Genomic DNA, 13,310 nt, shown 5'->3' on the forward strand with positions numbered 1-13,310 from the left:
GCACTTTGGATAGCTTTGCTATGTTTAAGTGTGCTATATAAATAAAATGTACTTGCTTACATTAACAGGAAGTATAACTGAAAGCTACAGGGAACCATTTGCATTTTTAAAAAACAATCAAAACAGCACAAATGTTATTTAGTAAAATCATATCTATTTATTGTAGCTGTTTGAGTTCCAGCCAGTACACAGAATTAATTTATCACTGCACCGAAAAGAAAAGGGTATGGTGGTGCCATCCTGTGGATGAGAACAAAGTACTGCACACAAATCACATTTCATCCACTGGCTGTTTACAATGGGGGGGAAATGGACAGAACTTCATTGCACATGACATACATTACATGAGTTATCTATTAGTTTTTGGGGCTAAAGGCGATATTTTCATTCCATAAAATCAAAGCAAAACTCCATGGAAAAAAAACTTCATTAAAGGCACATTATGTTAATACTTAGCATGAATGCTGATCTGATCTTAATCAATACATGCCTATTCATTGGTCAGCTAATACCTCATCATGTAAAGAATGTCTAAGCAGTTCAAGTTTTACTCATTGCCTCTTTAGAAAGCCCTAAACTCAAGATTGTGCTTTTAATTGTATTATGCAAGACATTTGCCCCAAATATGGATAAACGATGCAACACAATACATTTTCACTCATGTGAAAATCCTTAAAAACACTCAATAACAGGCTCAAACTAAAATAAAATCAATCTATTTCAATTCCAGTTTAGGAAAGTGAGATTAAAATTAAATTGTCAGAAGAGGAAAAAGTTGTCTGAAATATAGATTTTATCAGGAATGTCGTAACTTTTGGTCACAGATTGCTGAAAACACTGAAGTAAAATCTAGTTCAGGACATAGATTCACACAAATAAAGGCAAAAAAAACCCTCTATTTTTAATGATTCCTACTGAAACACACAAGGAATGAAATGTTTTAAGGAATTAAGAGTTCATGTCAAAGTGATCAACGCTGCAATCTGCTTTATCCTACTTTTTGCACAATAGAACAATTTTCCTGACTTCACATAAGCTCCTAAAAAATGCACTGGATCATAAACCTTCATAGCACAAGTCAAAACTCTTTTTAGGCATAATTGTAAGGTTAATAAAATGCACATATATTGAAATCGAATCCAGTTATTTGCTAGCAAGGTGTGGCTGATGTATAATTAAATTACAGCATTAAATCATTTTCATTAGAGAGGATCAGAATTGTGTTATCTGATTATATTTTTGGTCCATCTAATGTTTTTCTTCCGGATGTGGCCGTGATTGTTTTAAGTTGCAACTTCACCAGAGCCAACTGTCTAAATGCTGAAGGCAATAGCAAGACTGCTGGAGGATTGACGTCAGCTCTCTGTAACTTTGCTCTTTCCAGTTGGGAAGGAGTCTTTCATTGTTAAGGGCCTGAAGCTTGGGCGTTCCTTCACGCAAGACCTGATACAAGCAGGGCCATCGGCTCTGTATCTGTAGTCGAGTCCTGCGGTCCAGAGTAATGCCCCGAACGATCTTCTTCGCCCGCAGCTCTCGCAGCGCTGGAAGGTTTAGGCAGGAGAACACCAGACCGCGACTGGGCGACACATCCAAGAACTCAAGCGAAAGAGATTCAAGGGTGTACGAGATGCCTAAATTCCGCAGAGGTACAAGAACATGGAGCGTAAGGGACTTTAGATTAGGGAGCGATTTCGTCAGTGTCTGTAAAGTGTTCGGGCTGACCCCTTTGAATACCCAAAAGTACTTCAGTTCTAAGATACGAAGGTGTTGAAACTGAGTGATCAGCGTAACTGACGTTTCGGACCAGTCGAAGTGCAGCCGCATTTTGGTTATCCTGGGACAACTGTGGACGAGTCTGGTCAGGAGAATCTGGAAGTTATTGACCTGGTCCATCTTGGTAATATTGTCTTGATGAGAGCTAGAACTGGTGTGAACACGAAGGTCGAGGGGCTCCAGCAGCGTAAATGTCCAGTTCAAATCTAAATGACTGAGATCCCGGCAATGCACGTTCTCTAGAAGGTGTGACAGGAGCTCTCCCCATTTATTGCACAGGTCCCCTAAATCAAAACTGGCCTTTAGAGTGAGCAAACTAGCCCCACGGGATATAAGATGATGGGTGTAATGGTGAACCCAAGCTTTCCAGCGCTCAAACTCTCTGTTGGAAACTAGCAGACCCTCCTGGCCCAGATGAAACACCCCACGGCGAGAATAGTCTGCAACTCTCCAGAGCTTCCCGGAGCGCACTAAGCAACTCCAGCTAGCACACACAAGGGCAGAGTTGCACTTGTCCACCTCACTGAGGAATGAGAGCACATGGAGCTGGCATTCCATGGGTAGGGAGTTGAAAGGGAAGTAATCTTCATCACCTTTAACCCTTCTCCTTGTATTAATGGGAACAAGGGCTCTCTTCCGTTGAGGCATGTTTGTCAGTGCTTGGTTAAATCTTCAAGATCATCCTTTTGTCTTGCTCTCTCACTGAGAGACGTTTGACTGCACCTAACAGAAAACAAAATGTCATTTATAATGTGCATCTCAACAGTAAATGCAAAAAACATTGTCTGCAATTTATATCCAAAGATCAATTCTGACTTACTCGGTTACCTCTAGCACCACTGTAATTTTTTTCAATTCGATTCGTGAAAGAAATCGTTCACGAATCAAAACAAAATGTATTTTCTAATGTGCATCAAGACAGAGCATCTCAACAGAAAATTCATAAAACATTTTTGACGTCTGCAACATTTACGATTTATATATTTTAAATTAAATTAGTAAACATAATATATGTGGAAACACTAGTGATAACTTACCTTTGACATACTAGCACATTCCTGAGATGTAAAGTTAATATTAATCGCAAAGACAACTCAGCACATTGCTGTTTTTGCTAAGCTTTTGGACGAAATAAGGCATGTAATTTTTTTTTTTTTTTTTTTTTTACCAAACTATTTTTTTGCAAAATAGTTTTATAGACCGCTAGTAGCGCGCTGTTAGCCTGTCACTGCGGCCTGACATATTTTAGCGATGGATGTAAAACAAAACTGTTCGTTCGCTCAATAGAAAAATGTGACTCAAACTATCGTGTCAGCCTGACTGAGCTCTTAATTTAAAAAGAACGCTTTAATTAGTGAGAATTAGTCAGCACTTTAGAGCAAACTAAGAAGCTAAGCTGTGCTGAGAATCCCTTTGAGGGGCTGTTGTTGTTCTCGGCGAGTGACATCATCAATGTGCGTGCTACAGCCTTGAGTGTTTATGGCTGATCTGGGAACAGCTCTGAAAATGTTCTCCAAATACAGTTAAAACAGGATTTAGATTGAAAGAACTGACTTGAGGACAGGCTCAACATGCTTATCGACTTCTGTTGTCATGAGTTTCCGCATAAAGCGTCGATAGCGGTATCGTTTCGTCACATTTCTCCATCTCTACTTTTTAATATCTCACGCTGATCGATATAATTAATAAAAGAATCATGTCAGAAACATATTTTACACCGTGTATCTGGCAACGTTATGATACATCATAGAAAGTATGACTCATTTCGGCGAATCGGTTTTTTCGAACAGGTTTTAAAAAGCCATTCCATCTGTTCTTTTACGTCATTCCGTTGTCTCGGCGTGCTCAAGATATTCTAATAAAGAAATTCAAAGTATTTTTAATTCACATAATAAGAAAGCAATTAGACTCAGTGTCTATATGTGAGCCCTCAGCCCTGTAATATAACATTCTAATAATGCCACATGTATGCAGATAGAGGTGAATTCAGGTAATGGGGCACATTTTGACATTAAGATCACTTTAGAAATGTCCCAATTATCCAGAATTAACTCCAACTGTTTAATACATTTTTGCTCAAGTTGTATTTGTTTACATTTCTGACTACACTTACTTTTCAATTTGATTTATGAAAGAAATCGTTTAGACCGGTTTTCTGATCCAGATCATACATTTTATTAATAGTGTTTTGTTTTCTAATTAGACATCGGCTATACATCCACCATAACTACTTTTCTTCTTAAAAAAGGGGGGGTATTATCACACTGATTTGAGTATAATAATCTTAATACCATATTGAAATGAAAAAACAAAGAGAAAGAAAATATATTCCATTCTTTGTTATCAACAACATGAAGTGCATTAGGATAAATTTTACATTACTGAAGGGTTACCCCATACTGGGGTTCATGATGGAACTGCATGGGTTCCTGAGTTTAATGAAAAGATATTAAGTAGCCTAATTAAATCATACTTTTTTTTTATTCAAATAAAAATAAATAAAAATACAAAAAAATATTTTATTTGTTCGCCTGCATGTCATGTAACCATTAACCGACATTAGAGAATCATGAACTTTATTTTTTTTTATTGTCTTAATTTTATTATTGATCTAACTTACAAATTAAAATCTCAGGGGGTACTTATAGTAAATATATTAGGTCAAAGACATTTCAGCTGACAAAAAAGTTGGGGAATCCCTGCATTGCATGTAAAAATGAAATGATGTGAATTTGTACATTTTTATGTGTTTGAAAGACAAAAGCCTTCTAAAGACATTAATGCATGGTTAAATAACTCACTGAAACTGAGTGATAATTCAAATAATGAATAATGTGTGAATCAGGAGTTGATTAGATATGCAATGTGCAAAGTGTGGGGAAACACGTGTTAGAAGTCAAATGATTTCTGTAAATCCAGTGATCATATGCTGTGTGGATCTCAGTTTTCAGCGACAGGCTCACATGTTCTGGTCTGTGTGTTTAGTTCCACAAACCTGGAAGACCTTCTGAATGTATCCAAGCAGTAGGTGTTTTTAGAAAGGACATTTTTAAAGATAAAAAAGTAGTGAGAATCAATAAATTATGAATATTTGTCTGCCATTGTGAGAATAACATGTAATCAATACATAAAGTTTTACAAGTAATTACAAGTATTTTAAAACGTAATAATTTTGCATACTCAATATTTCCTGTAAATTGAAAATGTTGAACCTCTGTTTATTACTAGCAAAACTTGTATTCTTCAACACTGGAAAAACGCAGACCCATTTTTAAAAAACGTTGTCTTATTGTTTGGCTCTTGAAAACTCATATATGAAAACCTGAACAACTTTGTAGGATTTTTGAAGGAATCTGATCCAAACAGTCTGTTTTCTGTGTTGCCTGGCTTAAGACTCTTCACAATAATGATATGTAGCCTACCAATGTTCATGTAGGCATATGCCTATGTTGCATGTGCAATGGTGTTTTTAATTGTTTGTTTCTTTTAATGTGTGGTCTATTTGTAATTTTGTTTAGTCTGGTTCTCTTTATTATTCTTTAGTGTTCATATTTCAATCAATAAAATAAGGTGTCCAACTCATCAAAACGTCATAAGTGACTTATGCACAACACTCACAAGCAATAGACCATATTTTCACTAGGCTGCTAAAAAGTAGTGTATCTACATGTATGTATTTGTTTAAACAAAGATGATGGAAGTGACCTATACAAATATATATACATGTTTACATATTTCAGAAAAGTTTACAATACAAAACACATAATGAGAGACAATTTACGTTTTCTTAACGATTATAATTATAGCGAGCGGTTATAATTTTTCTTGCCCATGTGCACAAGAATACTTTGTTTTTCACTATTCCATATAACTGCACAAATGATTAATTCTAGTGGTTGCGAGATGAGAAGTTAGAGCAGAAAAGTGTGAATTTGTGAGAGGCTATGGTGCGGTGGGATGCTGTTGCTGCTCTACGGAAACACAAGCGCACTGATCGAGCCGCAAGTGCACATTTAAAGGGGTACAACAACAACGCTGTCTTTGTATACATCTGAGTTTGTCGAGGCGTTTATAGCTCTTGATCAACATCTAGCCACATTTTCTTTGTGCGACAGTATTATACGGACAGTTTGGGAGGTAGAAAGAAGCAGTGAGCGTCAAAGTTGGGCCGATAATTCAAACATTTTGGGTCTATTTCTTTCTGAGGCGGCTCGGTTGTCCTGTCGTCTCTGTTGATCTGGAAACGGCCGCCATCTTGAATTTTAATGCAAAAATTTCGGACAATCTTTCGGCAATATGTCATTTTTGGATTGCATTGGTCTTTGGTGATGGACACGCTTTGACGCAGAAGGGGAAAACCGTGAGTATTTAAAGTACTGCGTGTTTATGGTAACCGAGATCACTCCTGCTCAGGGCTTTTCCGGGTGTCGCCTAGCAATCTCGCAGTTAGCTACACATTAGGCCCAGTGTGATACTCCTATTATTATCGTTTAAAGTCAACATCTCAAAAAAAATTCTCTGGAATAAAACTTACGGGGCGTAATCATGCTCTTATTTCGATTATTACTGTACTGGAATTTCCGCCAGGGACTCTGTTATAGATATGTTTGCCCTGTCGGTTTGGCAAGTCTCATTGTTTGGTTAGCTCGATGCTAAGCTAGTTAGCATTCATCGAATGTTTACGTTCATCGTCAATGTACGTGGTTTAGCCGCACATAAAGCGATTTAACACTTTACGTCATTATATTACCCTCAACCTTGCGTTTCGGTTCACTATAGCAGTATTTTGGGGTATAAACTTCAATCGGCGTGTGTGGTTTGTGTTGGGATTTAAATACACCGACGCTTACATTGGAGTGTTTTAGGCACAGCAGAGAAGTGTACTGATATACGTTATCAACTAAATTATTGGCAAACAATTAATTATATGAATCATTGGTCGATGTGACAGTATTTGCAAGACTATCGCAATTGTGAATTCTAGATTTGTAGTTTAATTGAAGGCAGCTTTTGTTATTTCCAACTGCAGCCAGGGGGTGGCGCTCTATACTAAAGAATATTTGAAAAGTAATCAATTTCTCACACACTTCAGACTTTTTAAATGAACTGCATGCTGATAATGAAAGCAACCACTACTATTTGTCTTGTAGTTATGTTTGACTAACAAATACTAACTTGTATTTACTTTATAAATGTGTATTATACTTTATAAAAAAAAAAAAAAAATTACAAATAATTAATATGTTAATAAGCATATTATATTAATAATCTGTTATTTGATCTAGGTGAAGTAACATCTGAAGAAACTAGTTTGATTCGGACTACCCTGGCAGATAAGACGACAGATCAGGCTTCAGCCCAGTTGTTTCTGCTGTCTCCTTGTTGAATGGTTTCTCACAAGCACACAGAAGCTCAATGCGCCTTCTCCAGAAAGCCAGCTGGTATGAAGTAGATGGGAGAATCCAAGAACATGGTGCTGAATGGCAGGAGACATGGCAGCAAGTTCTCCAGTAATCAGCCCGTAAGCAAGTCCAGGCTGCAAAACACACAGAGATCCCATCTTCGTCAAAGCAAGGGCTCCCCGAGTGGCAGAAGATGCAGTCGACGTAAGTTCCTTGCATGCCATCACACAGATTTCTTGTTTTTTTCCAACTCATTTAACTACTAATGCATCATCTTAATCCTGTCCTTAATGGTTATTAATGCCAAATATTCAAACAGGTTGTGGTGGGGCGCCCCCGGAGGCAGAAAGGCGCCATGTCCCCTCATCGGGAATGACTGCCAAGGAGCTGTGTGAATATGATGATCTGAGCACTAGTTTGATCCTGGATCCTTACCTTGGCTTCCAGACCCACAAGATGAACACCAGGTTTGTGTTTGTAGCTAGGTACATTTTCAGGGTCTGCAGTCATTAAGCTTGTCTTTCATGTTGATGTGATGCTCCTTTTTAGGTTTCGGCCAATCAAAGGTCGGCAAGGGGAGCTGAGGGAGATCATTGAGCGTTTTAAGAAGCATGACAACCTAGAGAAAGCCTTTCAGGCTCTGACCTCTGGTGATTGGACGAGACATCATTTCCTCAACAAGACCAAGTCCCAGGAGAAGCTCTTCAAAGCACATGTAAATCATATATTTGGAAAGATCTCAATTCATGATTTACACTACATGTTGATGATCATTTAACAATATCTTTTTCCTCTCATGCCCCGGCAGATTTATAATATTAATATGTATAGACCATTTAAATTGTTTATACATATTAATATTAAATGCAATTAGTGTTGTCAAAAATATCGCTGTATCGAAACTGAAATATCGGAAACGGTCCCAATACTCTGATACACCGATACCAGCTGCTCGTTCGTTCTTCTCTCCGACGGCGAATTGAAAGTTTGACACACACTCGAAAAAGTTCCTCTCACTCACTCGTCTCATTCACTCCGGTTGAAGAGTGCTTGTATTGGTCATAATCTTACTCATTCCCGCAGGTTTCACACTCACAACAAAAGCATGTGCACCACTGATCTATATAAGTGGCACTCTCATAAAGCCGCTTCCCAGCTCGCGAGAACCAAATTTACTTCCTTTCCGTGGCTTATTGCGCTTATAAACACATACAAAATTGTCAAAATGCCTGACTTGCTGAGTATTATAACAGAAAGTGGTTGAAGAAACGCATGTTATGTAACAGTATATTAGATCTGTGCATAAGCTCTTAAAGTGACAGCAGCCTAATAAACCCGCTGATGTCTGTCATGTTAGTCAAAATAACTTTTTTAACTTAAATTGTAAGCATTAATCTGTATTTAATTTTTACAATAAAAATTATCTAGTTATTTTACATTTCATTACTCTCATTTCTGTAGTATTTCTTACTTGAATACTACTGATAGACCCACCTGAAAAACTTAAAGCCATGTTTTTCATTTGCCTCTTTATTGTATTGTATTTATTTGTGCTATTATTTGCTTATTTGTTCTTATTTTATTACTGACTGTTTACTTGTCTTTTTTTGTAAATGTAGTTCAACGATTCAAATAAAGCCTCCCTGTTCTGTGAGTAAGATATTACAAAAAAATTACGCAAATTTATAAGAAATTATCTGTATGGCGGTCTATATGGTAGTTTTCCCCATGGTATCGAAAATTGATATTTTTTATGGTATCGTATCGAAGTTGGAAATTCCAGTATTGTGACAACACTAAATGAAAAGCTTGTTTGCTTAATATTTGATAAAATGAATATTAACATTTTAATATTCTTTTATTTGCTTCAAACATTTTAATCAGTTTTAAATGTAATATTTAAATATTAATATAGTTTAATATTTTAATATATAGTAAGTAATATATATGACATTATTATTAAATATTTTACTATTTGTGTGTACATTTTTGCTCCAAATTCTTCATTACATTCAATACATTTTATTATAAAATTTAATATCTAAACATTTAAAGCTATACATTTAATGCTGTTTAAATATTTATGAAATGTTTACAATTTTTTTTGTCTCGTATACCACAGGTGTTTGTTTACCTGCGCATGTTTGCTTCAGACAGTGGCTTTGAGATCCTTCCTTGCAATCGCTACTCCTCTGAGCAAAACGGAGCAAAAATTGTAGCAACAAAAGATTGGTGAGTTAGCGTTTTTATATAATCAGATCATCAACTTAATTTGCTGCTAGTTTTCATCATATATTCGTACCACTGTGCACATTACAGGAAAAGGAATGATAAAATCGAGCATCTTGTGGGCTGCATTGCTGAGTTGTCTCCCAGTGAAGAGAGGATGTTGCTTCGACACGGAGAGAATGATTTCAGTGTCATGTACTCTACACGCAAGAACTGCGCGCAACTCTGGCTGGGACCTGCGGCTTTTATTAACCACGGTATTTCTCTTCTGGATTTTGAACAGTCACCCATGATCGATAAATTATAAAATTACACTATGGTGACTTTTTGTAGGAAATTTAAGGTGTTTTTTTTTATTGTTTTTACAGATTGCCGGCCAAACTGCAAGGTAAGTACAAATGAGACTCAAAAATGAAGTTTAACTTGGATTAACCTATACATTTTGCTGATGTACGGTGTTTGTTGCAGTTTGTGTCTGGGCTCAAAAATGAAGATTAACTTGAAGATTAACCGATAAACGAGAAAATGACATTTTTCTGATGTGTGTGTTTGTCACAGTTTGTGTCAACAGGCCGAGATACCGCCTGTGTGAAGGTTCTGCGGGACATTGAACCAGGGGAAGAGATCTCCTGTTACTATGGAGATGGATTCTTTGGAGAAAACAATGAATTCTGTGAATGCTATACTTGTGAAAGGTATCATGTGCTTTCTCACATCTCTTTTAGTACAGTAGTTAGGAATGGATGACTATAACAGCATTTTGTGTTGTGTTTTGATTATATTCTATAAACTGTTAGAATTTAGTTGAGGTCTGTTGAAATAATGTTTAGTTCAGTAGTTTAAACATATTCTTTCTCCAAATATTTAAATATTAACATGGAAATGTTTATTCAGTTCAATTAAAAAATTCATCGATTTAAATAGTTTTTTTTGTTGACATTTTTGGACTTTGGTGATGGACAAGCTTTATTAAATAGTAATATTAAATTATTATATTATTAATATTTGGGTTAAATAATATAGTATGTAAATATTAATAATATTCATATTGTTGCTCAATATTTAATGATAAAATTAATATTTTACTATTTGTTTATACATGTTCTTTCTAAATACTTGAATATTCATATTTAAATATTACTTTAAACATTTATTTAATGGAAATAAAATGTAATATCAATATTAATGTATACATACAAATATTAAATGTAATATTTAAACATTAAATGTTTGTTTTTTATAATTATTTGCTTTGTAGTATTTAATATTAAAATAATAATATTAAAATAGTTTATTTAGCTTTTAACAATACAATTAATATGTGAGATTTTACTATTTCCTTATGTATATTTGCTCCAAATATCTATTTGTTAAATGTAATGTTTAACAATAAGATTTTTCTTTTAGACGTGGCACTGGAGCTTTTAAGTCGAAAGCAGGGTTGCCTGTGGAGACTCCGGTGATCAATAGTAAGTACGGCCTCAGAGAGACAGACAAGCGTCTGAACAGACTAAAGAAGCTGGGGGAAAGTTGCAGGAACTCTGACAGCCAGTCAGTCAGCTCCAATGCAGATGCAGACTCTCAGGAACCAACCACTGTACAAACATGTGAGAGACCTGTAACACTAGACGTTTGATACTAATAATGCTGTTAGAGCTAATGCTCATCAGATTCCTTCTCTTCCTTTCATGTTTCTCCAGCATTACGTAAGAGGACTTCGCAGTCCTGTGTCAAAAAGCACGGAGAAGCAAAGGCTGTAACAAGGCAAACTCTGTCAAGCACTCCTTCTTCTACCTCATCCTCAAAACGAAGTCAAACGAATATTTCAAGTTTACCAAAGAGACTTAAGTCAAAGCCCTCACAGCCTTTGTCTAAAGGAAGACGACGGTGTCGAGGCGTATGGACAAAAGCCTCTAGTCGAGTGAACGCTAGTGGGAATCTCAAGGAGCCCTCCAGACGAGACGCGGACAGACGCAGTTCTGGAGGCAAAGGCAGTGTAGCACGATCATCAGAAAACAATCAGAGCTCTTCGAAGGGTGCTTCCCTGTGCAAGGACAGCATACTTTGCCCTTACAGAACTCGTAGGTCCACGAGGACCTCTCTCAGTGCTCAGGGGTCTGACGGCACGCAGGCATCAAGTCAGCCGTTTAGCCCGGGTGTAGTTTTCAAGTCAGAGCCTGGAGAGCTCATCCCTGTGACACCTGCGCACCAGATGAACACCCCTAGTTTGGAGACCAGCTGTCCTAAGAAAGGGACGTGTCCTAGACGCAGGAGGACGGTGAAACAGGAAGAGGCCGGCTCCTATGGCGAGTCCTTCCTCCAGGAGGGCGTGCCCGACTTGCGGCACGCGGTTCGGGCTGCAGATGTAGCAGACTGTGGGAAGGTAGTGCTCGGCCTGCCGGACCGCCACCAGCACTACAACGGCTCGGCTAAAAGCAGCAAGGCTCTTCGCCGAGGCAAGGGCAAGAAGAAGCGGCAGATCACGCGTTACGACGCTCAGCTGATTCTGCAGAACAACTCAGGCATCCCCAAGATAACACTACGCCGGCGTCGAGACAGCAGCAGCAGTAAGAACGAGGCCAGAGAGAGCAACTCTTCGAGCTCCTCCAAAATCAGCATCAAGTTCAGCAAAGAGCACGAGAAGGACAGGAGCAGCTCGTACGTGGCCAAACTGAACAACGGCTACAGCCACGGCTCCCACAGCAGCTCCACCAAGCTCAAGATCCAGCTGAAGCGGGAGGAAGACGGCACAGGTTTGCATCGCGCCTACCCGGAGGACGTCACCTTGGGCATCGTGAAGCGAGAAGGGGGGGATGTTTTGGATCACAAGGCGGCCACTCAGGTAGGTCAGAACATGGAAGTGGAATCGCTGTCCTCTGAGGACGAGGAAGAGGACTACTTTGATAACGAGGATGATTTCATCCCGCTCCCACCAGCAAAACGTCTGCGTCTCATCGTGGGCAAAGATTCCATAGACATTGACATTTCCTCCAGACGACGAGAAGATCAGTCCCTCAGACTCAATGCATAAGCTGTGTAAATATCCATTGTCTCAATCATGTTCATTTTGAACATATGTAATTTAAATAGAAAATGCAAAATGTACAATTAAATCATGGCAAAATATCTTTCTTTACATTTTAGTGATGGCACTTCTTTTTTTTTCCTCACAATGATTATAAATATTGTAGAAAGTGTACAGGTTATGTATGAATTCTATCCAAGTCTGATAACGTGCATATGTTCGTTAGCATTTTGTCCAGCTTAACTGTTTAATTCCATAAAACTCTCGGCTTTGTTTGCAAGACGTTAATCCACTTGGGAAACGTATGCATGGTTTCACCTCAAAAGGTTGACACTTGATGTTTCAACAACAGTGTTCCCATGCACAAGAATCACGTGTGTGTCTGTCTGTCTGTCTGTCTCTCTCCTCAGCTTGATCTGGCTAAAGGGAATCGTTGAGCAAACAATGTGCAGAGGAGCGCAAATTTATACAGATCTCTCCGCTTTTTTTGTATCAAAATCCTTTTTATCATGTGTCAGATTTTTTGGCCATGGAAGGCCGTGGTGCTCATTGTGGTGGCCTGGTGCTGGTCCATTAAGATATTGGACTATTGAATAATTATTCTGTGAATGTCAGACCCTTTTTGTGTGACCTTGGAAGTCCATAGAGAAGCGTGCCTACGGATAAAAGTACGCAAGAGATGAGTTGTACTGAAACGTCATTAATCAAGAATCTGTTTTTCTGAGTCATGCTCATTGTGGTAATCAGTACATCTAATTGACTTTGTGTGCATTTTGTGCTCTGCCGAAAAATTATAAAAATGGACAAAAAAAATATGCTAAGGTATTCAACGCTGTTGTTTGTGTTTCCATTGTTGACCCTAAGTAGGCAGCTGCCATATT

General features: G+C 37.9%; 2 protein-coding genes across 2 annotated transcripts; one reads left to right on the top strand and one right to left on the bottom strand.

The window, feature by feature from the left end:
* Positions 1–145: 145 nt before the first annotated feature.
* LOC307160178 (uncharacterized protein) lies at positions 146–3,224 on the bottom strand. Its single transcript, XM_079874081.1, has 2 exons — positions 2,811–3,224; positions 146–2,496 (listed from the first exon to the last, which is right to left on the bottom strand). Exon 2 carries the CDS (start codon positions 2,419–2,421, stop codon positions 1,297–1,299), a length of 1,125 nt encoding a protein of 374 aa, XP_079730207.1. The 5' UTR covers positions 2,422–2,496; positions 2,811–3,224; the 3' UTR covers positions 146–1,296.
* Positions 3,225–5,746: 2,522 nt separating this feature from the next.
* Positions 5,747–13,079, top strand: kmt5b (lysine methyltransferase 5B). The gene is made up of 10 exons (XM_079874947.1): positions 5,747–6,133; positions 7,059–7,379; positions 7,495–7,642; positions 7,725–7,890; positions 9,298–9,407; positions 9,495–9,661; positions 9,773–9,792; positions 9,963–10,099; positions 10,812–11,011; positions 11,105–13,079. The coding sequence occupies exons 2-10, from the start codon at positions 7,226–7,228 to the stop codon at positions 12,433–12,435; spliced, it is 2,433 nt and encodes an 810-aa protein (XP_079731073.1). The 5' UTR covers positions 5,747–6,133; positions 7,059–7,225; the 3' UTR covers positions 12,436–13,079.
* The last annotated feature ends 231 nt before the right edge of the window (positions 13,080–13,310 follow it).

This window comes from Squalius cephalus (assembly GCF_949319135.1).
Source record: "Squalius cephalus genome assembly, chromosome: 6".
Taxonomy (NCBI): domain Eukaryota; kingdom Metazoa; phylum Chordata; class Actinopteri; order Cypriniformes; family Leuciscidae; genus Squalius; species Squalius cephalus.

Coding starts and splice junctions, on each gene's coding strand:
- kmt5b (XM_079874947.1), top strand. CDS start 7,226: ATGGGAGAATCCAAGAACATGGTGCTGAATGGCAGGAGACATGGCAGC. Junction 7,380..7,494: donor TGGCAGAAGATGCAGTCGAC/GTAAGTTCCTTG, acceptor ATATTCAAACAG/GTTGTGGTGGGGCGCCCCCG. Junction 10,100..10,811: donor GAATGCTATACTTGTGAAAG/GTATCATGTGCT, acceptor TTTTTCTTTTAG/ACGTGGCACTGGAGCTTTTA.
- LOC307160178 (XM_079874081.1), bottom strand. CDS start 2,421: ATGCCTCAACGGAAGAGAGCCCTTGTTCCCATTAATACAAGGAGAAGG.